This window comes from Haliaeetus albicilla, chromosome 28 (assembly GCF_947461875.1).
Source record: "Haliaeetus albicilla chromosome 28, bHalAlb1.1, whole genome shotgun sequence".
Lineage (NCBI taxonomy): Eukaryota > Metazoa > Chordata > Aves > Accipitriformes > Accipitridae > Haliaeetus > Haliaeetus albicilla.
The window spans coordinates 14,894,010-14,920,081 of NC_091510.1; the positions used below are offsets into that span (position 1 = coordinate 14,894,010).

The 26,072-nt window shown below is 44.2% G+C and overlaps 1 protein-coding gene across 4 annotated transcripts; it reads left to right on the forward strand.

Moving 5' to 3' along the window:
• Positions 1–636: 636 nt before the first annotated feature.
• On the forward strand, positions 637–26,068 carry BEST3 (bestrophin 3). Of its 4 annotated transcripts, XM_069773719.1 has the most exons (10): positions 637–1,061; positions 4,794–4,963; positions 6,674–6,768; positions 7,320–7,553; positions 12,893–13,047; positions 13,762–13,839; positions 14,239–14,391; positions 17,782–17,862; positions 19,198–19,349; positions 21,679–26,068. In XM_069773719.1, exons 2-10 carry the CDS (start codon positions 4,812–4,814, stop codon positions 22,583–22,585), a joined length of 2,007 nt encoding a protein of 668 aa, XP_069629820.1. In that variant the 5' UTR covers positions 637–1,061; positions 4,794–4,811; the 3' UTR covers positions 22,586–26,068. The 4 variants fall into 4 exon arrangements, with proteins under 4 accessions (XP_069629820.1, XP_069629823.1, XP_069629824.1 ...); XM_069773722.1 differs by lacking the exons at positions 4,794–4,963; positions 6,674–6,768 and having other exon boundaries at positions 640–1,061; XM_069773723.1 differs by lacking the exons at positions 637–1,061; positions 6,674–6,768 and having other exon boundaries at positions 4,840–4,963.
• Positions 26,069–26,072: the final 4 nt, after the last annotated feature.

The window sequence follows — 26,072 nt, forward strand, 5'->3', positions numbered from 1 at the left end:
AGTTTTAATTAAATAAGTGGTCTCAGATAGCTTAATGGGACTAAGGCAGGGGGAAAAAACCTTTCATCATAAAATGTATTAAATCTATAAATCTTGCTTACTCTCCCTCCCTGCAATTTTTTTATTTACTTCACAGTTGCATTCTTTCATTTTCCGTAGAGATTTGTGGCAACATTATATGACATCTCCTGGGCTTTCACAGTCTATCACCTTTTACAGCTCCCTCTTAATGCCACGGGTCATAAAAGACAGAGTTCATCTCATTTTACAAAGAGGAAGGGGGGAAGAAGTCCTGTGCAGGTCCTCCAGTCACAGAAAGGCTTTCACATGCTGAAACGTACCATCGTGAATAGGTTCATTGAGTCTTTTGGTAACAGCAACTCTGCCTGTTTTGAGGGATGGGTGATTTCGACAGCATACCCCAGAGTCCTGATTTCCCAATTTGAATCAGCAATGCAGCAAAGTTGTGCTCCAGGCTGGGATCGAGGTGCAGCGGGAGCACACTTCCAAGTTTGGTGGAGTTGTCTTCTGTCTTCCCGTTTAGATGACATCAGTGCTATTCACTGATGTGACTTCACAGGGCTAGCTCAGAGATCACTCTTTTCAAGAAAGGTCTCGGAGAAAAATGCTCCCTTCTTGTTCATCCCGTTTTGGGGATGGGAAATAAAATGTAGAAAAGTGGAGGTGCCAGCCAAACCCTCGCAAGATTCTTCATTCAAATGAAAGGGGTCCTTCCGATGGCAAGTGGCGTTATAATTATAGACTAGGAAAGAGCAAGATCAGCAGCTGCTGCTGCTGCTGCTGCTTGTGTTTGTTCCCTCTGTAACTGACAGGACAGAGTACTTGGCAAAAACAGACTTCCAGAAGTGGAAAGACATTTTAACCCCTGTTCTTGTCAGTCCACTCCTCCTGGGGCTCGGCAGCAGCAACCCCTGACTTCAGGTTAAGGGAAGAGCAGGGTGACTATTGCAGACCTGAGGAGGACTTTGCGTGGGACGCCTGAGGAAGAGGAAGGGTCCAGGATTTGCCTTCGGGCTTGGATTGCCGGAGCAAAATAGCAGGTCAGTGGATATAGCGTGAGCTTAATATGCTTTTGTAGTTGGCTTAACTCGAATCTCTCTCGCTCACTTTCTGTACTATGCTATAAAGCAAGAAATAAGGTGATACAATGACAAGGGGCAGGTCTGCGCAGAGGCACTATTTATTTATACTTTCTGTAATGTGCCTTTCATGGTCAGTTAGGAAACACTGATGGCTGTTATTTTTTACTGTGGTTTCTCTCTGAATCCTAATGCATCCTGAAATTCTCAGCCAGGCAAAGATCCCATTTACAGTTGGGGTCAATATTAGTAGGGGAAAAAAAAGATCTTTTATTCTTAGGTTTTTATGCCTAAAGGCTTCTGATGATCTTAGCAAAAGTGGAGTAATATATAACTCACATTTCAGCCTGTGCTTGAGAAAGTTTCGGAGAGGGAACAAACACTGAGCAAAAGGAAAAGCAGGGTCATAGAGATAAGCCAAAGTCTCTGCAGGCATAAAATGGGTATAACTTGTGTTATGTCCTCAAAACTCACAAATCCATACCAGCAGAAAGCCTAGCCCTATGTCTTCTAATGAAGTTAAGGGCAACACGATCAATAGGAAAGTCTTTCATGACACCAGTGCCTGTGGTATCTAATCTAACACTCGCTGTCCTTCTGCGGCCCTGGCCAAAACAGCGCTCAGGCAGGAATGTGCTGGGGGGCATCGTTATGCTTCGCTCTTCCTGTCCGTCTCAGTTTTAGCTTTTTAATTTCCTGTGACCATGAGTAATGTTGGAAGGACTCTCAGTCAACATGCTGCCCGTGAAACAAGGGCTTGGGACCACCGTGCTAGAACCAGACCCAGCGCAAGGCTTTACGCCAAAACTTCCCATTGAGGGGGGGCTGTACCCAACTGCTTGTAGTTGTTCCCAGAGAAAAAAACACAAGTGCAGATTTAAATCTGTTTGCTATGTTGTGAAATCTAATCAGACGCATAGCTGTCTTTCACAGCTTCGTGTAGTCTAAAGGGTTCTTAAATCACCTAATCTGACCTAATGTATATTTTAGGACATTAAATTATATTACCCTGAAGTCCCTATATGAACCCAATGATAAATGCTCAATAAAGCATTTGCTCAGCAGGAAGCTAAAACAGTGCATCACAGGCAAGGCAAGGCAACCAAGGCACCGAAGCCTGAAATTGCTGTAACAGTCCCACTTTTATTTGCCCCATCTCAGAGGCAGAAAGGAAAAGCTGCAGGTGTCCAGTGTGCCCCAAGCTAGTGTGAAGAGTTTCTATTCAGTCAAGGGCATCAAGTAGAGTGCTAAGAGAGACGGCTGGAATCTGATTAAGTGAAATATAGTTGCTTGAATCAAGCAGGAAAATTGCACTTCGTGGAGAAAACTGTCCTACCCCAGTCTAATGTGAGGGGAAATATTCTTAATCCTGAATCTATTATCATAACAGCTCTGCAGTTGCGGCCAAACCCCATGCACTAAGCCTTGCAAGACAGGATTTGCTGCAGCTCCATAGAGGAGGTGGATCCATTTTGTCCAGCTCAGCTAGTGGCCAGTTTCTGGCACCGTCCAGTCACTGATGCTTGGGAGGACAACTCCTTCCTGAACCTCATGTGCAGAAACTGAGCGCCTCGGATTTGACACTAATCACTGCCTTCCTGCAGAGCTGCAGATGCCCTGAGGGTGCTACAGGCAATCTTGTTCCCTCCATGGCCCAGGGCAGAAGGGACTGAACAGAAAGTTTCAGAGATGCTCTCATACCAGGGCAGACCAGCAGAGCCACTCAGCCCTGACCCTGTATGTCCCAGCTATGTGAATGCTCCCCAGAGGTCATCTTTTGTCTGTGTGCTCTCAGCTTAAAGATCCAAACCCCAGGGCGTCTATCCACTCCCCTGTTTCAATATTTGTTGCCCCCACAGTTAGCAATTTATGTTTTACTTCAGACTGCATTTGTCTAACTTCATCTTCCAATCGATGCACCATGTTATGCTGGGGGTCTGGGTTCCCGTCAGGCTATAAGCCCTCACATTATCCAATATCTTTTTTATATGTAAGTCCTCGCACACAGGCAGTCCCACTGGAGTTTTCCTTTGCAAGTTGGGTATTAGTGGGGAGATGATAGACACTTCTTGACCATATGACTTGAACATAGGCACTCCCTAGCATTAATGGGCAGGGACTAACTAAAGCCTTTTACAGCAATCCCAGGAAACTCAGTACATTGTAAAGGGTATTTTTTTACCCTATTCCTCCCCTATAGCCCAGCCACAGGCTTCTCCTATTGTTTACAAAGCCTCATATCTGCTGGAGAATGGAAATCTCTGCTTTCATTTTCTTAAGCGTTGCATCCTGACCACAGCCTTTTTAGCAGACAGGACTGCATTTCTGCATGCCAGTCAAACAGTTTGGCTCCTGAATTGAACTTTCTGGAGTTCAACAACGACAACAAAAAATGTAAAGGCCTATGCCAAGTCTCAGAAACAGGAAAACTATCATTTGGATGCTAAAGAATAAAACCCATGCATCTTAAAAAAAACAATAACACAAAAAAACCCTCCAAGCCCACGCTGGCAAACCTTGAGCAGCCTATCTGCAGACGAGAAGAGACAGTCTGTCAGCAATAGAAGGCTTATGGTGCCTTTTCCCTGCTGATTCCCTTGGTGACTAAAAGAAAAAGTGGCACTTTTACAGCTGAATTTTAATGGCTTACATTATGCTCTGCATCAGAGATGCAGCCAAGTTGCATAAAATACTATCAAGCCATCTATTAACTAGGGGTTCAGATTTTTTTCCTGAGAGTGAATGACCTACAGTGGCACCAAGAAAGTATAGACAAGAATCATATTTATGATACACAATAACTACCCTGAGGCTTTGTGCTTGTCTTAGTTACTCCCTTCCTTGCACGCTGTACGAAACTGCTTTCATCCACATCTGGAGTTAGGGGTTTTTTGTAAGCACATAAAAGTTCCTGTAGCATCTCCCTACACTGGGTAAGCAAGTAACAAACCCAGCGTAAAATATTTATCTGTATACTTTTAGTACTGCTTTAATTGCACTGTGTCGCACGCTGCCTACCTGAGCAACCCTATGGCTTTTTTTTCATGGCCATGCAATGCTGAAGTATTGATGAGTAGGTCTAGCTGCCAAGCCGAGAAATAACAGGGTTCCCCAGCTCATCTCAGCTGCTGTCGTAACCGTTAATGAAAGAGGCAGTCTCCAAATCTCATTTGGTTTTAGATGAGTATAATTACCAAAGCTAGCTAAAAATACCGGCTGGGGAGGAAGGTGCATTTGTGGAATTTAGCTTTACCTCTCTTGCTGGAGTGCTGACAAAGGTTGGAAAAAAATTTCAAGTAAATTTACTTCCTTTTCTTTGCTCATACCGGACTGGAGCAAACTGGGAGTAAGCAGAGGCTTCAGAGGAGTAACGTGTCCCTGCCGCTGCCACCCGGGCAGGCGGCCACATTCGGTGCTGGCTGTGGCTTTGGGGGGTGTTTGAGGTAAAGCCCGAGTACAGCCTTGCATCAGTCAGTCTGCAGGTCTCAAGGGGGCTTGTAACGGCAAGAATTTTCAGTTTGTCTCTCTCTCTATATATAAATACAGACAGCATGTATTTATGTATACATATACTATTATATGTGTTTATGTGAGTGTATATGTGTCTGTATCTAGCTATACGAGGGTGCATTCAGGTTAGAACACCCTGTCTAAAATGTTGTTGGTTTCCTGCTTCTCTTCTACTGTTTCTAGGCACAGCCTGCCAAGACGATGACAGTCACTTATTCCAGCAAAGTAGCAAATGCCACTTTCTTTGGATTTCACAGATTACTCCTAAAGTGGAAAGGCAGCATCTACAAATTACTGTACAGAGAATTTATTGTTTTTGCTACTCTTTACACAGCGATAAGTGTATTATACAGGTACACTCTTTCCAATTCACATCTCATTAAATGTTATACTGAAGTTTCACAGACTTCACGGTGTTAGGCTGATGAATGACGGTTGGGGGGGAGGCTACTACATAATTATTGTCTTTTCCTTGGACCTTTTCTCATGTCCTTTCCTTTCCATGTTTACTTTAATGTTCCAGAGAAAGCAGGTAGGCTATAAATAAGAAACTGTCTATTGTATTCAGCTGATTCTGCTTTCAGCCTAGCATTGAGCAACCGTTAGGCTAAATAAACACCCGTAGCTAGCCTATGTTATATAGCTTTTATCATTCTGACATCAAGCTGGTGGCAGCGAGCATGCCTCTCTGCTTTAAATGATAAGTATAGACCTTCCATTCTACTTGCAGAACTGTGTCTTCAGTTGCTTAGTGGTAATTTCTTTAACAACCCTGAAAGGTAATAATTTGTGAGTCAGGTTATATAGTCAGGAAAAGCAAAGTTTTGCTTAAAGCTAGGACGGCATCGCAAACTTTATTTTTAAGCTTGCAGAGGGCCAAGAAAACTGCATGGAAGCCAGCTGTGGTTATTACCTGTGTGTCACCCAGCACCTGGGAGGGTCACGTTAGGAGAGTTGCTTCTTCCACCAAGGTGTGAGTTAAACACCCAAAAGACAGATGCAATCCATCAATTAGTACAGTGAAGCTTTTAATTGAGGAAGTACACTACACAAGTATCAAAATCATGGATCAGCTCTTACCTTGATCTCTAATTGGACCTTGGTGTTTGCTTTTTTGTGAAGCAAGGAGAAAACGAGCTTCAGTTTGTCTGTGATTAATCATTAATTTTCCAAAATGTTCAGTAATCTATACCTGTAAACTTGGAAAGAAGATTACAGGATTAATATGTAAAGAAACACCACAGTCTCACATTTATTTAAAAAAATCTAGTTTTACTGAAATGTTAGGCAATTAAAGACCGTGGTAAATACACCATGGAAAACCTTCTATATATATACTGCAGGTGTTATTGCATGATTGTAGGCAAAACCCACCAAATATTTGTCATGTGCTCCTTTTATAGGAAATCAAAGAATAACTGTAATACTCTTCTATACAAATAAAATAATTGTTTATATTTAAGCTTGTTGTATTTCATTAGATATCTTTCTCCATGGGCAGAAGCTGCCATGCTCCATTCATTTTCTATCATCTGGTGAATATTTTCCTCACTGCAAAGTAAATACGGTGGTTGTGGTTTTAATCTTGTGGAAAAGAGAAATTTTGTAGGAGTAAGAGTAAAAACTGCCACAACAATGTAGCATTTTCAAATAAGAGCAATTAGAGATTGGTAACCTTTTGCAATTCAAGCCAACCTGAGCATTTTTATTCTGTAGCCCTCTGAAAAATGAGAGCAAGCTCTACTTGCAGTCTTAGGGCTTAATATCATCGTTGGTCTGTATGGGATAGCAAGCTAATTCTCCAGGTGTATTGATCCTAATTAGTAGTACCAGTCAAATTAGTCACGAGAAAACTGCAAAGACCAGGGAATAATATTGTGTTCTCCTCCAGCTTCCTTATTACATGCCAGAAGTGTTCAGCACTTTACCTTTAAGAACTTACCTTTAAGATATTAGCCAAGGTTGCTCCCGGTTGCACATACCTGATTATTTATACATATTTGCACTTTGTAGATAGTCCCAGAATATTATGAAAGGACAGATACATTTTATTTTTGCTGCAGATTTTTTCTTACAGGTAGCCAAAAACGGTTCTTTGAAAAATTATCAATTTACTGTGACAAATATGCTGAACAAATCCCGGTAACTTTTGTGCTTGGTAAGTACCAGTTCAATGTGAAATTATTCTCCAACGCTGTCTCTGTTCAGGCATTTTGTGACTGTCCATGCATGGAAGCATTTCAGAGCCGAGGGGCATATGGGAGGTTAAAGGCTCACAATAAAAATCATCAGCTTCCAACAGGTCTCCTTAAATTTGAGTTGCTTTTGTCACATCAGCATTTATGCTCATGTTCTTAATATTCCACCAAAAGAGTAAAGTTTCCATATATATGCATATAGAGAGAGAGCCCAGTAACACTGATACATTGTGCCGGATCTTTCAAAGCACTAAAAAGGTTTACTACAGAAGAGGAAATTTGGAAGTTCATGAATATGAGATACTCAGCTGGAACGGGCCATTAAGTTGCAGTGTCTATTAAATAATTAAGATTGATTGCATCCTGTGTTTTGATGTGACTTTCTGCATTTATTTGGGGAAACGTAGCAGTTTAGCGATACGAATAACACTCTGCAAACTAAATCAAAGTAACCTAAACAGAAATCCTGATAGGCACTGGGCTTTTTTCTTTTTTTCCTTCTAACCCCCAGGTTTCTACGTTACTTTGGTGGTGAATCGCTGGTGGAACCAGTTTGTGAACTTGCCGTGGCCCGATCGACTGATGTTCCTCATCTCTAGCTGTGTCCAGGGCAGAGATGAATATGGGCGCTTGTTAAGGAGGACTCTCATGCGTTACGTGAATTTAACATCTCTGCTGATCTTTCGCTCTGTGAGCACAGCTGTGTACAAAAGGTTTCCCACCATGGACCATGTGGTAGGAGCAGGTACTGCCAAGTCCTTCTCCCCAAAAATGTCTTTCCTTTCCTTCAGAGGTGGGGGCACAGGGAGGGAAGGAGCCAGACTCATTTTTTCTTTCCTCTTTGTCCCCATGTGTGCGTTATACTAACCAGTGGCAAGGCTACCACGTTTTTGTCAGTGGCTTAAATGACGTGCCCTTAAGCGTGCGCCTTTAATGCTCTTAAAGTCTTCATCGAGCAACTCTATAGAAAACAAATGAGTTTGATGCTCTTACATGGATCTGCTCTCAGACATGCTGGAGGCCATAGGCCTGCCCCGAGCACACAGGCGTACAGAGCAGGTACAACATTCTCCAAAACATGAAAAATAACGTAGTTGCTCTATAGTATGATGCAGTCGTGATGGTGACTTGTTATACGGCATTGCCTCGATGTCTAGGATGTGACCTTGTCTTGAGTATCAGAGACTGGTCTCCACAGGCACTTCACAAGTACAGCTTTATCTCAATGGTTTGTAAGTAGATTGCATAGGTCAGAGATTTATTGTGACATACTTGAAAACCCTCAACCCCAAGGGTATTTTCTTTAAATTTACAACTTCACCTTAAGCTTGGTTTTTCAGGGATAAATTGACTGAGTATTAAGCATGTCTTTATTTTCTGTTTGTTTTGATAACACAGTGAGTGTGATGATGGGAAGAGAGTTCAACCACGTAAGGCTTTGCTTGTCTATGGAGGACTGACTGCTGAGTATTTAAAGGCAAGGTGTGATGCCATGCCTTCTGACCAGCTCGGTCAGAGTCAGGGGTAGAACACCAGCGCCAAGATGTGGGGATCTATTCCAAATAAGAGAAGTCACACATTTTTTACTGAACGTCTTGCATTTCTTAAAATTATTCCTTTGGCAGAGATTAGTAAGCAAAGTTGTAGCAAGTTAAAATATGCAGTGTGTATATCCATATACACTTTTCAAATATGTGTGAGAAGCTTTGGATATTACAAAAAATCCAGGCAGAATGCACTGATCTTACTGAAAGAAATCATTTATGTTGGATTCAGTTGGATTTTGAAGTTCTCTTCCTCATGCTGTTCAACAAAACTGTTTACCTGAGCCTGTGAGAGGTCAAGGAAGCTTCTGTCACTCTCCCCAGCAATCTGCTTCTAGTACGCACTGGAAAATTACAACGTTTCCAGCAGGCTAATCCAGCTCTGCCTCCCTATTGCTAAAGACAATCTGTTCCAGAAGAGACAAAATGTCACAGCGTTGTACAAAAATTGTAGACTGGAAAACAAGTTTTGGTTGTTTGGGTTTTTTTAACAGTGGAAAATATTCTACTATAAACTGTATAACTAATTATTGATAGTGTAGTCAGCTCTGTGGATTTCAGTACTTATTCTGTAGGTTTTAATACCTATTGTGCCACAGAATTTTAGTTGATGCAGTACTGAGCACTTAAGGATATATCTTGCTCCTATTAACATCCAGTGATTAAGACAGTCCTCCGCAATTATCCACTCCCTAGCTCCCTATGGCATTACATATCAGACTGCATGGGAGTGCAACATTTAATATGAACATGAGCGGCAGAATCTAATACTTACAGCGCGGTCATCACTGAAACAACTTGTGCCGATTTTGCATTTTGCTATCAAACTGAGAACTGCCACAGCATAACTATTGCTATGCATTTCCCTTTTCAGCAGATTAACTGCTTAAATTCATAGATTTTAAATCTGAGAACAGTATCATGACAATCTAGCCTGACTCATCCGTAACACAAGGCATAAAAGCTTACTCACAACATCCTTTATCATGGTACAATTTCTGACTGAGCTATGATACCTTCTAGGAATATAACCAGCCCTGATTTAAAATTCAGCTGGGTATAATGGAGAGTACCTCACAGCCTAGGTGAACTGACATTCACAAGGGTGAACTCGCTTTTGAAAAGTAAAATTTTATTCTCATTCCGAACTTGCACAGAGTCATCTTCTAGTCACAGGATTTTGTAATGGGGTTGGGTTATTCTTCTCTTAATTAGATGAAAACACAGTTTTGTCTCAATAGCTACCTGTTAGCAGAGTGCATAAAGGCTTGAATGAACTTAGGAGTTTCACCTTCTGTAGTGGATGGTCTTCAGTGCTGGACCTTCCTCCTAACTGTTTTCTAAACTCTTTTTCATTTTTTAGCGTTCTTTATGGAGCTGTAGGCAGTAGAGGCATGTAGATTCATAACATTATGATGCTAAGTACTGCGGCACGTATGCCGTAAGTGTCAAATGCCTAGCAGCAGTCCTGAGCGTACCAATCATCCTGTTGGCTGCAAGCTGCAAGAGGGAAGTTGGATGCTCAAGAACACAAGTCTTAAAAAACATGAGTAGTGAATCAGCAGCTGGGCGGAGAGCAGCCCAAAACAGCTGATAGTAAATGCTGAAGAGAAACATGAGGTGTGAGCCCAATGACACAAATACGTACAGACAGCTGAAGTTTGCAGTCCCAAACCCTCTACTGGAATGAAGTACCTAGATTAATTCTTTCCCATATAACACAGAAGCAGAAAGTGAAACTTTCATCTACTTGATCATTGTTAGCGCACTCTGGAGATGTGGCAGACAACTGCCATTCAGTTCCTTCTTCTTTAACCGCTCGTCTTCAGAGTATTTGATGTGGGTACCCTGAACCAGTCTTGTCTCAAACCATTCGGTTTTGACAGGAGAACTGAATACTCTTCGAAGCACTTGAGGGAGAGCATGAGTGACTTTTTCCAGCCAGGCTTGTGTTCTCATCAATAATTTCCCCGTAAGATCACTTTGGCTGACACTGTTCACATTAGTGTCCTTTGATTCTTTATTGATTGCATGCCATGTCAAGCTTCTCATACTTTCACAAGGATTCAGTGCCCTGTGATTCCTTAGATCATCCTTTTCAAGATCTTGGCACAGTATTTGCCAAATATTTCCAGTTTTCTGGAGCTGCTCCAGTCTTCCAGTGCTTGTCAAAACCAGTGTTCTTGTTCAGAGAGCTCCTCAGTTAATTCTCCGAATACTCTTGAATAAAAATAGTATGGCCATATTTAGAAACCATTTCATTTTAATAACTGAGGTTTGATATCCTTCCTTGTATTTGATGGAATATAAAGTGTTTCTTTACCACTGCAATAACAGTAAGCGCTTCTGAAATTCATGTTGTTGCCATAACCTTCACCAGCAGTAAGAGCAATCCCGACTTGTTTAATATTTTCTGTGAGAAGAATACTAGTCATTCTTAATATCCACCAAAGAGAATACTTAATTAATATAAACATGAACACCTTAACTTTAAAAATAATGGCAATTTGAATGTTGCTGTTAAAAGAACAAGGCTTTGTTGAGCTTTTCTGAACAAAAAGGTACCCAGTTTCAGTGGAGAGCTGAACTGATCCTTGGAGCTTTGCTGTTTGTCGTGACCCCCTCAGGCTGTGTCCTTCCAGATAATGACTTCCCAGCACCTCCCAAGTGACTCGCATCCAGTGTTTACTCCAGACTGTCAATTTTCTGCTATTCTGTCTGTCTGTTTCAGCCTGATAGAAACAGCTTTTCCTGTTCCGTAATGAGCAGGCTGGCCAGCCAAAAATCAAAGACAGCCCGAAAGACTGACTTTTAGGAGTCAGGAGTCATGACTAGCAGGTCAATTTGTCTGGTTCCCTGATTATTTCTGTGCAGTAGATTATGAGACCTGGCTGCAAACTGCCCAGGGACCTTTTAAAAGCTATGTCTTAGTCTGTTCTCAAATTCCAGGATACTGCAGGAGTACTGCGTCATGCTGCTGAACTTTTCCTCTTCCACAGAATTTTCTGTCCTGTCCTTGCGTTCCTTGTCGGTAGCTGCAGTATTTCGTACCTCCTGTGTTGACTTGTTGCAACTGTACAAGAGTGGCATTTTCCTCAAGAACAGAATATTTAAGAAGGTTGCTGTGTTTAACAAATCTCGTTTTACCTTATTCACATTTTTGTACAAAACACAACTGAGTTTTTGCTGTATTTATTTTTTTGCTGCTTCATGTATCTTTAGCAATGTTAGCAACAACGGGCCAATCCTTAGTTACTAGTTGGAGACTAGAAAAAAAATCCTGTCTACTCTCAATTCCCTTATTGAATTTTCAGCACTCAAACTTGCATTAGATTGGCTGAGCCATTTATTTTGGGACTGCCATGTCACTAACTTTGTCCTGTTTCGGAGCTAATGTCAACACAGCGAAAGAAGCCTTATACCCACCCTGGTAGGTGACACAACCTGAGCAAAAAACTAAGATCCTTCAAAGCTGCAGATTGCTCCCATCCCAGAAAATCCAGGATTCGGACAAAGAAAAACGTGAAGCTCCTCCTTGTGAATTTTCCGAGGTTGTTTTTCTCAAAGGCTGGGTGGAAGGAGGACAGCAGAGCTTTCTTACCCAAGGGGGTGGAGGTGTTGCTCCAAAACGCAGCTGCTCCCGTGCCAGCCCCAGGCAGCGAGCTGCTCTGCTGCAGGTTTCATCGCACGCAGCCCTGGCTCCCGCGCTTAGCTGACCTCGGATTTGCTCGCCGCAGGGAGAAGCGGGGCTTCACGAGGCGCGGGGAACTCTGCAGAAACCCTAATACCTTCCCGGCGCCCCACCGAGGCAAATTGCCAAGCAGAGAGCGGCTTCAACCTGCAGCCCCGCAGCACGTCGTCTTGGCCCGGTGTCCCGCTAGCAGCGGGATTTCTGGGCGCGATTCCTTTTCCATCGCTTTGCACGCCTTCGTAACCCCGAAGAAAACATGAAATGCAATCTGGCAGGGAAGCGTTTCGCTGGCAGAAGGCACGCTCTCTGTTGAGCTCTGTTTCGTGCATGCACTTCTATCCTCTGTTGCTTGCTCACCACTTTGCAGATTTACCAAAAATTTATCAGAATCAGGTCGCATAACTGCCCTTACAACATACGCTGAGATGCTGCTCAAAGCCATCATTGCTGAAAAGTGATAGTTTCTTAACTGACATATCCAGTTCCTTATTTTTCTGAAAGTAGAATGAAACTAGAGAGTAATCCGTACAATTCTTAGTATCATCTGTATTTACAATATGTCAGTGGTCAGATAGGAGAACACAGTAATAGCAAATTATTCCATATATTGATCAAGAGGCATTTTGTGTAGGTAGTTACTGCAAAAAGAAGTTGTTTCAAGCAAGATCTATCCTGGCAAAGCAGCTCAAAAAAAAAGGAGGAGGCTACTAGTTAGAATTATAAATAGTGTTTTGCATAGTTCTATGCAAATGTCACATAAACAGATTCAAACATATTCAAAATTTATAGTATCAATAGCACTGAAAGCACAGAATAAATGAAGTCTTTTTTTGGGGGGGGGGTAAACAGGTTTCATGACAAGATATGAAAGAAAAATTTTTGATGACCTTAAGTCTCCCCACCTGAAATACTGGGTTCCATTTGTCTGGTTTGGAAATTTGGCATCGAAGGCACAAAAAGAAGGAAGAATTCGAGACAGTGTGGATCTGCAGACACTGATGAACGTAAGTAGAAAAAGTAAATCTAGAGAAAACTAATCTGAAATTGCTATGTGGTAGCTTTTCACTTACATAATTTGATTTAGTGCGCACAGCTTTCCAGTGTCATCTAAGTGATCTTACTCAGGATTTATACTTCTCTCTGTGTACCAGTGTACACTCAAGCACACACAGCAGCAGTTTGCTGGGATTGTATTTATATAACTAAGAAGGTATTAACCGAAGCAACAAATTGATGAGTAAAAAATTATTGTAACATGACTGTAAATTCATACTTGTTCTATTGCTGCAGGGGAAAAAATGAGAATAATTTGTCATTTTGAAGATTTTAATATCAGTTTCAGGGAAGATAATCTCCCTGAATATTTCATTAAGTGGTCAAACATCCTTTTTATGATATAATATATTCTCTTTCATGTATCACTAGACAGTGGATATGATAGAAACAAAAGATAATTTGTGAAGAAATACATAATACACTAAGCATTCCAACTCCATAAACTAAGTGAATATCCAAATATGACAATGGGATGCTGGATATAGTTATGGTATCAATATATATTTATATATACACTACACTTTCATACCTCCCTGTCCTTTTGTATGTGCAGAACCAAACTGTAACAAAATATTTATAATTTGGAATTGAGGCCCCTGCAATTTTAGTTTGTTGGCGTTTGTTTTTTCTCTTCTTTTTTTTTTTTTTTTTTTTCCTTTTAGGAGATGAATAAGTACCGGTCTTGGTGTAGTCTTCTGTTTGGTTATGACTGGGTTGGAATTCCACTGGTCTATACCCAGGTACTGAGCTATTATCCTTTACAAAATTCGAAACACAATTTCCATGAAAGGGGAGCTTGGTGCAGAACATCCATAGACTCGACCAGAGTCGCCGAGCTGTTGAGCACCCATTGACTCCCATGGGATCATGGACACCTGGCTAACTAAGTCGTGTTTAATGTGGAGATGTTTTGAAGGCCTTGCATAATTTGGGAGAGGGGAGCAAAGCACTGAAATGTTTTTATGTTTCCTGGGTCTTCTTCCTGGCTATAATTATGCCTGGGGCCTCTCTATTTGTAATACCTCCCTACAGATTTGTAAATTGTATGGCAAAAGGCAGTCAGAGGCCTTTGGGTATGTGTTGCCTTATGCATAAGTTTGTATTATTGCATGATTTCAATGAAGTTTTGTTCTTTGCAGGTTGTTACTCTTGCAGTCTATACTTTTTTCTTTGCCTGCCTGATAGGGCGCCAATTTTTGGATACTGACCAAGGGTATCAGGGACATGACTTAGATCTTTACATTCCAATCTTCACACTGTTACAGTTCTTCTTCTACGCCGGATGGCTCAAGGTAAACTAGCTTTCTGGAAAGGTCATGGGGGAACCCTCCCTAGGGAGCTGGTGAAGGTGTCAGAGCTGAAGTCGAGGTGTCAGATTTGTGGCACACTGTAAAATCACTGAAGATTAATGGAGTTACACCAAAGCTGAATTCAGCCCAAAGTGTCCTGTGGTCATAAAGAAACATCATGCAATACATTTTTAACTCCACCTGACAGATCTTACAGTAAGAAATGATTGGGAATCTGAAAGAGCTCATTTTAGTAGGACCAGTGCAGCCACAACTCCCCAAGGGAGTATTACACCAGCAAAATCGGGTCCCAGGACTTGGACTATAAAATGACAGATGAAAAATTAAAAAAAACCCCACCCTTCTCCCACTCCGCTGTGCGATGGGGAAATACTGCTGCAGATCTGGCATGGGCTGAAAGGGTCTGAATCATACTTTCTTCCTATGATTGAAGCCAGCCTTTAGTATCTGCTCTTAACTTAATCAGATGCAGGCAATTAAAGGTCTCCAGTTCCAGAGGGCTATCAAACAGTGACAGCCAATATTGGCTACAACTCCACCGCATAAAAACATTCATTAACAAAAAGAGTTATAGAAGGAATTAGATGCTACCCATCAGCCCATCGATGCCTGCTCAGTTAACGTACCGCCATCAATCTGATAGTTGAGTAATCGAGCCACGTACCTCACGGCGATTCTCTCCTATGCAGTGAGTATGAGAACTAACTGGAAAAAAAGTTTCAAATAAAAAGCAAATTGGTACATTAGGGCCTATGTGCATTAAGATTTCCTTTTGGGATTATTAACCATGGCTGGAAACTTTGAGCTAACTTTTCTGTTAGAATATAAATTGCACAAAATTGGCCAGTTTCAGAGCCCCCCTCCCACGGCCAACTCCAAAGGGCAGAGGAGGGAAGGCAGCACACTGAGCTGGCGGATTGCGGGGGAAAGTTAAGTGCCTGCAGGGCAAGCTCCTCTAGTCCTGCGTCCTAGGAAATTGGGGGGGAAAGGGGGTTTGCCCCGTAGGGACCAGCCTGGAGGGGAGCGGGAGAGAGAGGAAGGGATGCTGGTGCGGCGGGGGGAGCACGTTGCTCCCACAGAAATGTGAGGCTTTATCTCTAGGCAATGTCTCCCGGGGTTTTACTAGCGGGTTACAAAACCGTAAGCTGTTCCTCTTGACCACCCTGCTGGTGTCCGTGAATGGGGGAATGGTTTCCCCTTCATCGGCACCCAAGGCTGTTAGTAGCATCTCTCCCAGTCGGGCTCAGGGCTTCCAGCCAACTCCTGGCTACGGCAGGTAGGGGATGGCATTGTAACTGAAAAATCTTCTGCATAAGGAAATGAAAGAGGGGAGAAGCAGTTTGAAAAAGCAAATTTAATATTGGCAGCGCTCCCTCGGACCGGAGGTTTGTCCAAACCTGCAGTGCCCCCGAGTCAGGATATTTCTGTCTTGAAGGTTACAGCCGGTTTCCTGCTGAGTGCATTGGGCTTTGGCTGCCAGGCTGCAGAAAGGGCCCTGAGCTATTGACTTCCAGTAACTTGGCAATTCCTCAGAAATGATGGCTAAACTGAGCTCATTCCTTGGCCTCGGGCCTGGTTTGTTATACCTACAATACAGGGGCAAAGTTTCCCATCACGTGAGACGCTTCTAAATCCCCATTTTCATTATGGAGATAGATGGACCGTCCAAATACAGGGCTTAGTTGTCCAGCAATAAATTCCTTTCCAGAGAATAAAGCCGTGTCTCACGTGCCAGGACCAGGTCAGCCAAGCAAAGGCCACCGCTGCTGTTCCCTCTGTCCCAGTCCTGCTCACTTTTTCTAGCTCACGTGACAGGTTTTGCAGTGGATTTTGGGGCAGTGATCCCCTAGTTTACACCAGGTTTATCCACTGTCTTCCCTGGAGAGCCGCAACGCAGTCTGGATCATTACTATTGCAGCATTTCCGTAGCTATACCCAAAATTTAGTGCCACGGGCCAGGCCAATGAGTGTGAGCAGAGCTGTCCCCTGTCTCCTTTTTGTTCCTCCTGCCTTATGCATTTTTTTTGTTGTGTTAGTCTGCTCAGCAGTTTATTTGTTGTCTTCCACCGCTGGCCTGGGAAGAGGTGGCCAAGAGAGTCAGCGAGTGCTGACTGGTACGACCTAGAGGCACATAGGAATAAATAGCCAGGGAGTGACTGCCTTACTATTATAAGTTATTTAGATCATAGCCATCCACAGCAGGGCTGTTTAATTGTATAGTTGCTTCACCCATATCCACGTTAAACCGAGGACCTGGCCACTGCTACTGTGCATGGCCCTGGTGACTACCAGGATGGCTTGGGAGGTCAGCAAGAATGTGATCGGCTTCAAAACCAGGGCTTAAAAAGACAAACAGAAAGAGAAAAGCATGAAGGGGTGAGGATATTTAACCTCAGTGTCCCAAGAAACTGAGAAATAGAGAAGCAGTCTGAATTGCCTAAAACTTTTTCTTTTTTTTTTTTAATTTTCCTGTTTCATCTTTTTTTTCTCCCCCAGCAGCTATGAGTTTCCTCCCCACAATGTACTTTGGTGATCATGGGGATGGGGGGGCAGTGTCTGGTTGTTTTTCCATTTATTTATTCCTTGGGGGAGGGCAGGACTAGATAAGGCTCTGGGCAGCCGGAGAGGTTTCCTTTCCCATCCTAGTTCCCAGACTAAGGCACCTCACCACAAAGGTGCCTGAGCTCACTGGTTGTCTCTTCCACGGGATGGGCTTCTCCCCTGCAGTTTTAATCATTTCATGCCCAGAAACCCAAAACAGCAGGCTGAATTAAAGAACAAACTCAGATCCCGACTCTTGGCTTTGGCTAGCATGATGCACGGCATCCACTTGAGTCAAGTTTTTTGGTGGGCTGGTTTTGTGAAAAGCTCCAGAGGGCTGCCATCAGCATCACCCCCAATAAAGAAGCAGGGGCTGAGGGTTGAACTGGAGAGACGAGCTGTACTCCCTCTTCCAGACTCCAGCCGCAGGGACCGGGATACTGACCCAATGAACTGGTGGAATATCGTAGACTATAATGCAATTACAGAGCCTCTAGCTGGTAAACTGTTCATTTAAATCAGCCAAAGACAACAGTAAGGAAAGGTAATGACTATCTTATGTGACAATTACCATGGCCCAGACATGTCTCAATTCCCAGCAGGCCAGCACTGACAATCATGATTGGCAGCGCCAATGAGGCATGGAGGTATGAATCTATAGGGAAAGCAAGCTGTTCCTTGGCTAGGCTGGCAAAACCATCATACGGGAGCTCAAGCTATGATTGCAAGTGACAGGCAGGGAGAGAGAGAAAAATCCGATCCTATTTTCTCTGCGGCAGCAGTCCTGACATGGCATGCCAACCTCTATTCACTGTCTCATTTTCCTTTCAGGTTGCTGAACAGCTTATTAATCCATTTGGAGAAGACGATGATGATTTTGAAACTAACTGGTGCATCGATAGAAATTTACAGGTTGCTGTTGTTATTTCTACTTCCAGCTTTACTGTACCATAGGTTATCATTACATTTAATGCTATTTCTTACACTGAGGTACAAATTAAGGGCAACAAGTGTCAGCAAAACAAATTCTTGCCCTGAAGGAGTACCTGTGGCTGTGATCCCCAGATTTTGTTTTTACAAGCTAATGCATCTTGATTTTGGTATTTGGCATTTATGATGCCTGACTAAACATGCAAGCAGCTGACCTCAAACTATAAGCTCACTTTATGCCTGGAAAAACACGTAATGTAGGTCAATCCTGCAAAATCCAAAAGCCATCTATTCCCACATAGATAAGGACACATTTCGCTAATCTGAATGTCTAGAGATTACAATATTGTATATGAACCTTCCTTTAAAAAAAAAAAAAAAAAAAAAGGCAGCGAAGATACCAAAAAGACCAAGCAGGGCCCTGAACTAATAACCGTGACTCATGTTGTGATGCTGCTGTGGGCGGCAGCATCTGGTCGGCGCAGGAGCCAGCATCCCCAGTGGCAGGAGCTGTGAGACGGCCAGGGTACGGATCTAGTGCGGTTTCCAACCGGCCCCTGTCTGTCGTGCCACGAAGGACCCAAAGACATGGAGAAGTCCCGTGGCACCCGCCGCTCCCCTTGCAGGTAGAGCCAAGCGGAGGGTCGAGCTGCTGTCGGACCCCACGTCTGCTGGGGACCACTGAGACCGCAAAGCAGAGCCCCAGTATTAGAGGGAGCAAGGGCAGGGCGAGCAAACCAGCTTATTAAGCAAAGCAAGCAATGCAGGTACGCGCAGGAGTGGGAAAAACCTTCACGCTGCCAAAGATGCTCTCTGGCTTAACACCACTTCGGGCTACTCGTGCTACGGTGCCTCAGAGCCCTTTGTATAAAATATATCGGAAGGCCCTAGAACAGGATGGTCACCTACTTGGTTCTGAATGTCTTAAAATGTGGGCGAAGCCTATCAGAAAGCTTCTCAACCTCTGGACATTTTAAGAAGCGCATCTAATACTCTACACAGACTTCCCATAGCACGTGGAAGATCACATGTCCATTTAACTACATCGTGCGTGAGGAAAGGACTTCAATCTGATGCAAATATCTTTGCAGCATATAGAAGACTCAAGTTACAATAAAATTTATGCTTTTCATTAGTATAGGAGGGTATCGGGGGTATATTTTATAATACTGAGTCTCTTCCCAATGCCCAGGCCAGCATACACAGCTTACTTTGAAGGGTTTCCGAAAGAAATGTTGACCCAGGGTTTACAAAGCAGATTATTTTGTATACTGTACTATGTTGAAAGTGACATGATTTATACCAAAAAAATCTAAGGTCTCACTTCTGGCGGTGGACGAGATGCACATGAACTTACCAAGGATAGAGAGAGACATTTACTGGAACGATTCCTCTGCCCGGCCACCCTACACAAAAGCAGCTGCTGATTACTGTATTCCTTCATTTCTTGGATCAACGATTGAAATGGGGTGAGTGGCACTAAGGGTCCTTAATGCCATCAGAAAGATCACCATGCCTACAGCCCACGTTGATTGACGGACAGTCGGTGCAGGGCTGCAGGCTGTGACGATACTGTGAGAGGGAAGGTGGAAAAGGGAAATGATGTTAGGAGGGACTGGACAGGCTGGTGTTGGTGGGATGATGCCTTCAGTGGCCCATGTGCTCCTACAAATTGTGCACCCATAGCTGAAGCTGTATAATTAATAAATAGAGTATGTTTGCAGGGGGGGTTGTTGATAGTCTCTGAGCACAGGATGGCACCTGAAGACAGTGGCTGACTTTTCTTAATAATTCTTTATTTATTACAGCTTCTTCATACATCCCCCAGTTAGCAAAATAGCTATTCCTTTGCTTGTTTAGTTAGCAGATAATGGCTAAAATCAGTCCAGATTTTTGCAGAGGTAAACAAGAATTGATCTTAAACGTCGTATGACTTTTCATTGACTAATAATCTAGGCATGGAAGTTGGAGCAGTCAGATTTTGTGAAGGGATAAAGAAGAGGAGTTCTTTGCAGAGATCAACACAAGAACCATTGTTATAAAGAAATATATGGAGGATATAGGATTGTCCCATGTTCTCAGGATCTATATGAGAAATCAGTGATAAGCCAGTTAGCTTAGAAGCTGTTGAGTTTAAACACTTGTGACATGCTGTAATGGAGAACAGGTCAGTAAGATCTCACTAAATACCACCATGTCTGAACAAATACCAGGGCAAGTAGATGTTTTTATCTGAAAATTTTTTTTAAAACTTTATAGCCATTTTTTTAACTTTAAAACTTATCTCAAGAAGTTTTTGATTTTTCCAAAATTTTGCAGCCTCTATCAGCTTAATTTTTTGCTTCATTTGGCCCAGAAATTGGTGTTTTCTCATTTTATTCCTCTTATTTTTCCATTTTTGCATGCATTCTACTACAAAGAGCAATGGTTTATATAAGCTCCTTTTATCACACACAGCCTTTCAGAATTTATTTCCTTCTGGAAAAACTATAAAATGGCCAAAAGAAAAGTAAAGAAGAAAGTAAAGAAGTAAAGAAGAAAAACCACAATTGCTAGGGGAAAAAAGTGGCAAAGAAGAAACATTATTAAGTCTGCAAACATTTTTTTAATAAGCACTTCACACAAGAAATGAAGGGGGGAGTGAATGAAAAATAGCTCCATGTTAGCCCCTGTGAAATGCAAACAGCTCTGATGTGTTGACTTTTTTTATTAATTATTTTCTCTTCTGAACTATTTCTCTGTTCAGCTCTCTAAAAAAACCGTTCTTATGCAGACTTCAAAAATAAGGTCTGAAGATTCATTCAAGTCCAAAGCAAATATATAAAACTTGAACCCAAATCCAAAGTCTTCTCCAGTCCCCTCAAGCCAACATCTGGCAGAGGTTGCCCAGAGAGGTGGTCGATGCCCCAACCTGCAAACATTCCAGGTCAGGCTGGACGGGGCTCTGGGCAACCTGATCCAGTTGAAGATGTCCCTGCTCATGGCAGGGGGGTTGAACTAGACGATCTTTAAAGGTCCCTTCCAACCCAAACTGTTCTATGATCTTCACAAACGCTGGATGTAGTTCCTCTGTCCTTCCAGGCTAGCGCTGCCTCCCTGTGCTTGTCACCTCAGATTTGGCCCGAGCCCCTTTGCCATCCTTCCCCTTAGGACAGGTAACTGGGCCAGTTTGGCTTGTCTTCTGGGATGCACTGAGTCAGTAATGTGTCCTGGATTGCCTGGCAGACACAGCAACAGTTGTTCTCATGACCCACCGAAGCTGGGCAGAAGAGTACCAGGTACAGGTGGGACTTTCAGACACAGTGTCGTGCCCCAAAAGTACATGAGATTTGGCCATCTGAGTAATTCCAACATTTTTTGAAACGGTCACGCTCTGCTTCCAAGGGTGGCTTTTTCACTGTTGTTATTTTTGCCCAAAGGATTCTCCTGAAAAAGTATCTACAGCACCGAGCAGGGTTTCCTTCTCCCCTTTCCCTCACCCTAAGCACAAGCCTAATGTGTGGAGCTGCCGTAGAGGGCTGCAGCCCAAACACGAAATGGGGCTGGATGCCCTCCCAGTCCTCCAGACGAGACACGTGGATGTGGAGAGCTTTTTGTGTGCTCTGGCTGGTCCAAAGGCACAGGCACTGTTTCTTGGCACCCTCATCCCTTTTTTTCACCCCTTCCATGCCCTTCCCTGGGGACACACGAGGGCCTTGGTTCCTATGTCTTCCATCTGAGACAGCAAGGATATATGTGCATGCAGACCACATGCTTCCTACACATAAGTGACACCTACTACCTGACTTTTTTTGGCAGGCTGGCTGATACCGAATTCCTCTATGGGGAGGAGTGGCCGTGGGAAGAGGAGAAACACCGAAGACAACGTTCAGTGCTGAGAAAAGTCAAGAGATTTCTCAGCGTCCATGAGGCCCCTTCGTCCCCGCCTCACCGCCGCTACAGTCGTCAGACAAGTGAGAATTCGGTGTTTTTCCCAGCAGACGAAAAGGGGCACATCAGACGGCTGCAGGAAATGCACACAAGAGGGAGACACTCCACCTCCAGCTTCAAGAAGAAATATGAAGGCTTTGACAGAAGTAACAGACTTCACAGTAGCAGAGATCTAGGACCCATAACTGAAGCCTCAAGGAGCGAGGCACAGTTCGGTGACAGTGACACCTCATCCGAGACAAACAAGCCAGTTCCTGAGGTCATCATCTCTGAAGCCAACGAGAAAGCAGCTGATGTGCTGGGCAAACCAGATCTGCAAACAGAGCGCGCTGCAAGCGTGACAGAAGAGATGCTCCAAAGGAGCCTAACTGAGGCAAGTGTGACTCTTCTGGACCATCCTTTTTTCCCCCCAGAAATGACTACACACCTCCCAGGCTCTGAGGTGCATCAGTCACTTCCTACTGTGATAGGGGAGCCCAGACATGAACCCCATGGTAGTAACATAGCCGGTTTCATAACAGATCATGAGAGAAACCTTCAGAGATGGAGTTTACCAAGCTTCCATAGTCATAGTACAGTGTCAAATGCTGACACCGCAACACCTTTAACAGATTCTGGGACAACTTCACAACAAAGGACCTTCAGCAACGGAAAAAATGTTACTTCTGCTGCTGCTCCAGAGACGTTTGAGATGGAGCACTTATGGGAAAACCTGGATAGTAAAGAAACAGCCATAGTAGAATTTTCTAATGAGAAAAGTGAAAAAAAACTTTGACCGTGCTTCCCCTGGGTTTGACTGAACTTCTCATCTTCTCTTGAAAGCGGTTCTCACACAGATTTGCTGAAAGTGCAGACATGATGCTCAGACAAGTCCTGAGCGAGATTCAACAGAGGATTTGGGCACCTAAATAGGAGGCATTGCGGTGACCTGCTTTAAGCCACTTGGTTGCTGGCTTGAAATCTATGACCCTGTGGGGAAAATGTTTATGGGGAGAACTGGGAGCCTCAGGAGTGGATGCAAACCAGCCAGCGCGCATGGCAGCGAGCTGTGTAGGCTCACCTAGAGGAAACACTAAGGTTATCAGAAGAGCGGAGGTGGCTCTGTCCACTTTGGATCCACCCTAAGAACACGGCTACCTTTGGCCATTCCTTCAGATTAAGGTCCATGACATCCTTGTAAGATCCACCAACAGTTTTGGTTTCTACTCACGTGGCTAGAAGGGGAGGTGTGGGCTCAATTCCCTCCTCAGCCTGGAGACATCCAGCCCACCATCTCCCACTGCCTGGTGGAACACGTGAAAAATCAGGCTCCTCGCTTGTGCGGGGCAAGAGCCTGCCCCTGCTGAAGCTATGCCACTACAGAGCGGAAAAATAAAAGGATCAAATGTTTAACCTCATTAAGAAAAATGGAAGAGGTAAAACTGCTGATGAGCTGGGCGTGGGAGGGCTGAGCCTTGGTCTCTGCTCCTTGGAGCACGTATGTGGCATACCAAGTGGCTGTTTATTGTAAAAGGCCATTCCCATCGCTCCCTCGTGATGGGAGGGCTGTGGCACTCTCTCAAGAGGTGATGGAGCTGCAGGGGCAGCTGAGCTTAGGGCCCCAGTCTTGCGGGGATCTTCAGCTGGAAGCACACAGGCTGCGGTCATCCCAGGGAGACAACCAAATGGCCCAGGACCGCTAGCAAAAATTGTTCTCTGCTTCCTTCCTCCCTCCCCTGTTCCCATGCTGCCCAGATGTACCACACACGCTCTCCTTGAACCCAAACCCGAGCCAGCATTCGGTGACTCCTGCTGCTCCAGGGGTGGCCAAGCCACCTCCCTAAACCTGCCAGTAGCAGCCTGGCCTTTCTTCTGCTGCTCCTGCCAGAAGTCTCAAAGCAGACCCTGAAAGCAGCGGCAGCTCTTTGGTTTTAGCTCTCACCCACATCTACACAAACACAGTCCAGGGTGCGACTCCCCTACGAGTGAGTATCCGAGTAGGTCGTCTCCCTGGACAAGGGGGTGACCAGGTAGCTCAGGGGCTGGGAAGAACAGAGAGAGGGGAGACGCAGAAAATTATGGGGCTGCAACAGCCAGCAAGTGGTCTGGACTGCAAGGCCACCCAGTTCTGAAGGTTGCACTTCAGACAACAAACCAGCATCTCTATCAGGGTAACTGGTAGCACCAGTGGCTCCTGGGAGTCTTCAGGACCCCCTGAAGCTGGGAAGGGAATGAATGGACCTGCCTGCTCCTGCTCCTCTGGCCAACAGCATAGGTGAGGAGCCCTTCCAGTTGGCTATCCCATAGAGCAGGACTCTGCTATCTCATCTGGGGGGGCTTTGAAAACAAATCAACCACCCTCCCCACTTCTGCTTCATCCAGCTCTGTTTCGGTCTGGGAACCGGCTCCTGTTGGTGTGCGTTAGACACGGTCTGAGCAGTGCCACCCTTTCAAATCCCTCAAAGACTTTGGACAAAAGCACATGTATCCCCATCGCTTTAGGAAGCAGAGGACACTTAGCCCGAGGAAGAGCTGTTTAAACTCATATCATGGGAATTTCAGGCAGGCAGAAAAGCCAAGCGCAAATTTCCCAGGCACCTACGGAGGCACTTCTTCGCACCATGAGATGAGGTGACGTCGGTGTCTGACAGCAGCTGAGCAGTGAGGTTTGATCACAGTTTTGGAGTAAGGTGCTCTGGTGCAACCTCACCCTTGCCACTCCGCAACAAGTCCTCAGGCAAATCAGGTTGCGATGTTCAGGTTTGACCAACAAAACGAGAACCTCAACAAAGTGAAATTATATTGAAATAAACAGCACCTTAGCCTAGCAGTCCTATTTTCTGGCTGGCCTTTACTAGGCAATACCCAGCTTCTGGCAGCATCCTCTAGCTTTTCAGTCATCAGAGCCCCAGGCTGCTGACTCTCCCTGGGGAAGAGGTCTCTATTGGCCTGTGACAATGGTGGAAACACATAGTTTTCCCTTCCCTACATCAGCAGAGAAAAAAAAGATGTTCCTCCAGCATATCCTCTTTCTTCCCTATTTCTTCTTTTAGCTGAAGCCACACTTTCCAATTCAATATTTTCTCAATTTAGTTGCCTCTGCAACTGCCAAGGAACTCCATTTACCAGTGAGCTTAACTTTAATAAATGGTAAATTTTAAGTATAAATGATACATTTTAAGGATCCCCAGACAGCTCCAGTCACACAGCTAGACACGAAGTTAAACTGCTGCTCTCCTTGGGAGCCTGAAACACTCCTCTATAGCACTTTGTTAAAGTCAGGAGAGCAATACAGGTTTAGGGGGAGTTTGGCCATACCCCTCCCAGCTGTGCATGTATAGGAAGGGTTTTCAGCAGCTGTGGAGGAAGTCTGGCCTATTACCTAGCTCTCTCCTTGCAGTATGTAAGCTTGAGGAACTGCGTAAGGGAATTTAAGCCAGAAATTAGAGATGACTGTAATGTGCCCACTACAATTCTGCAGCGAGGGTCCAGTCCCACCACACCTCCTCACTCTCCTCCTTCACGCAGCTTCTACCAGGGCTTAAGGTGTTGGAGCAGAGTGGTCGTCCTCCCCAACCCAGACACCAGCATGCTTCATCCCGGCACTGCTAAGCCTGAAGAAGCCTTCCTAGCTTCTCATCGTCCAGCTCTGCTCATCCTCCATCATCTTCTCAGCCTGGCCGCTCCCTAGGACACACGCTGCTGCTTTCCACCAGGACGTTACACATCTCAGGAGCGATGATTTTGTGACCTCTCCCACTCACTCTGCCAGCACTCCCTGGCCCAGCAACTGTGTTCATTCTTCGATGGAGGCTCAGGGTGGCCACACAGTAGCCAGTGGGTAGATAAAAGCTTCAGTTAAGTCCCACGGAGGTGTCTGTTAGACATGGAGATGCACATTAAATTAGCAATGACAGCTCTGAAGTCCCACAATGTAATCTGCAATACACAAATAGCATCGCACACAGAGCGGGCCAGCTCCAGGTTAGCTATAATATTCTGTTGGTTGCTTGTAAAGAAGCTAGTGCTGGGATGAGTTATCAGAAAAATTTCCTCTCCTCATTTAGTCTGTTATCTCACTTTTGCAAACATCTGCAGGCTCTGATTTGTATTAAATTATCTTTGGGATTATGTGCTCTTTTAGGCACTTCTCTCGGTAAACTATTTGCCTTAGCATGGTAAATGGACTATTTTAGCAAACCCAACAATTTACAATTCATGTTCACTGGTATAAACAAGGTTGAATTATTGCATGAATAAAGGCACTTTGAGAAAAACAGTTG

What these genes read in the sequence shown, in the direction of transcription:
- BEST3 (XM_069773719.1), top strand. Translation starts at nt 4,812, where the DNA reads ATGACAGTCACTTATTCCAGCAAAGTAGCAAATGCCACTTTCTTTGGA. An exon ending in GGACCATGTGGTAGGAGCAG is followed by an intron (nt 7,554 to 12,892) that starts GTACTGCCAAGT and finishes GGGGGTAAACAG; the next exon opens with GTTTCATGACAAGATATGAA. An exon ending in GCATCGATAGAAATTTACAG is followed by an intron (nt 17,863 to 19,197) that starts GTTGCTGTTGTT and finishes AAAAAATCTAAG; the next exon opens with GTCTCACTTCTGGCGGTGGA.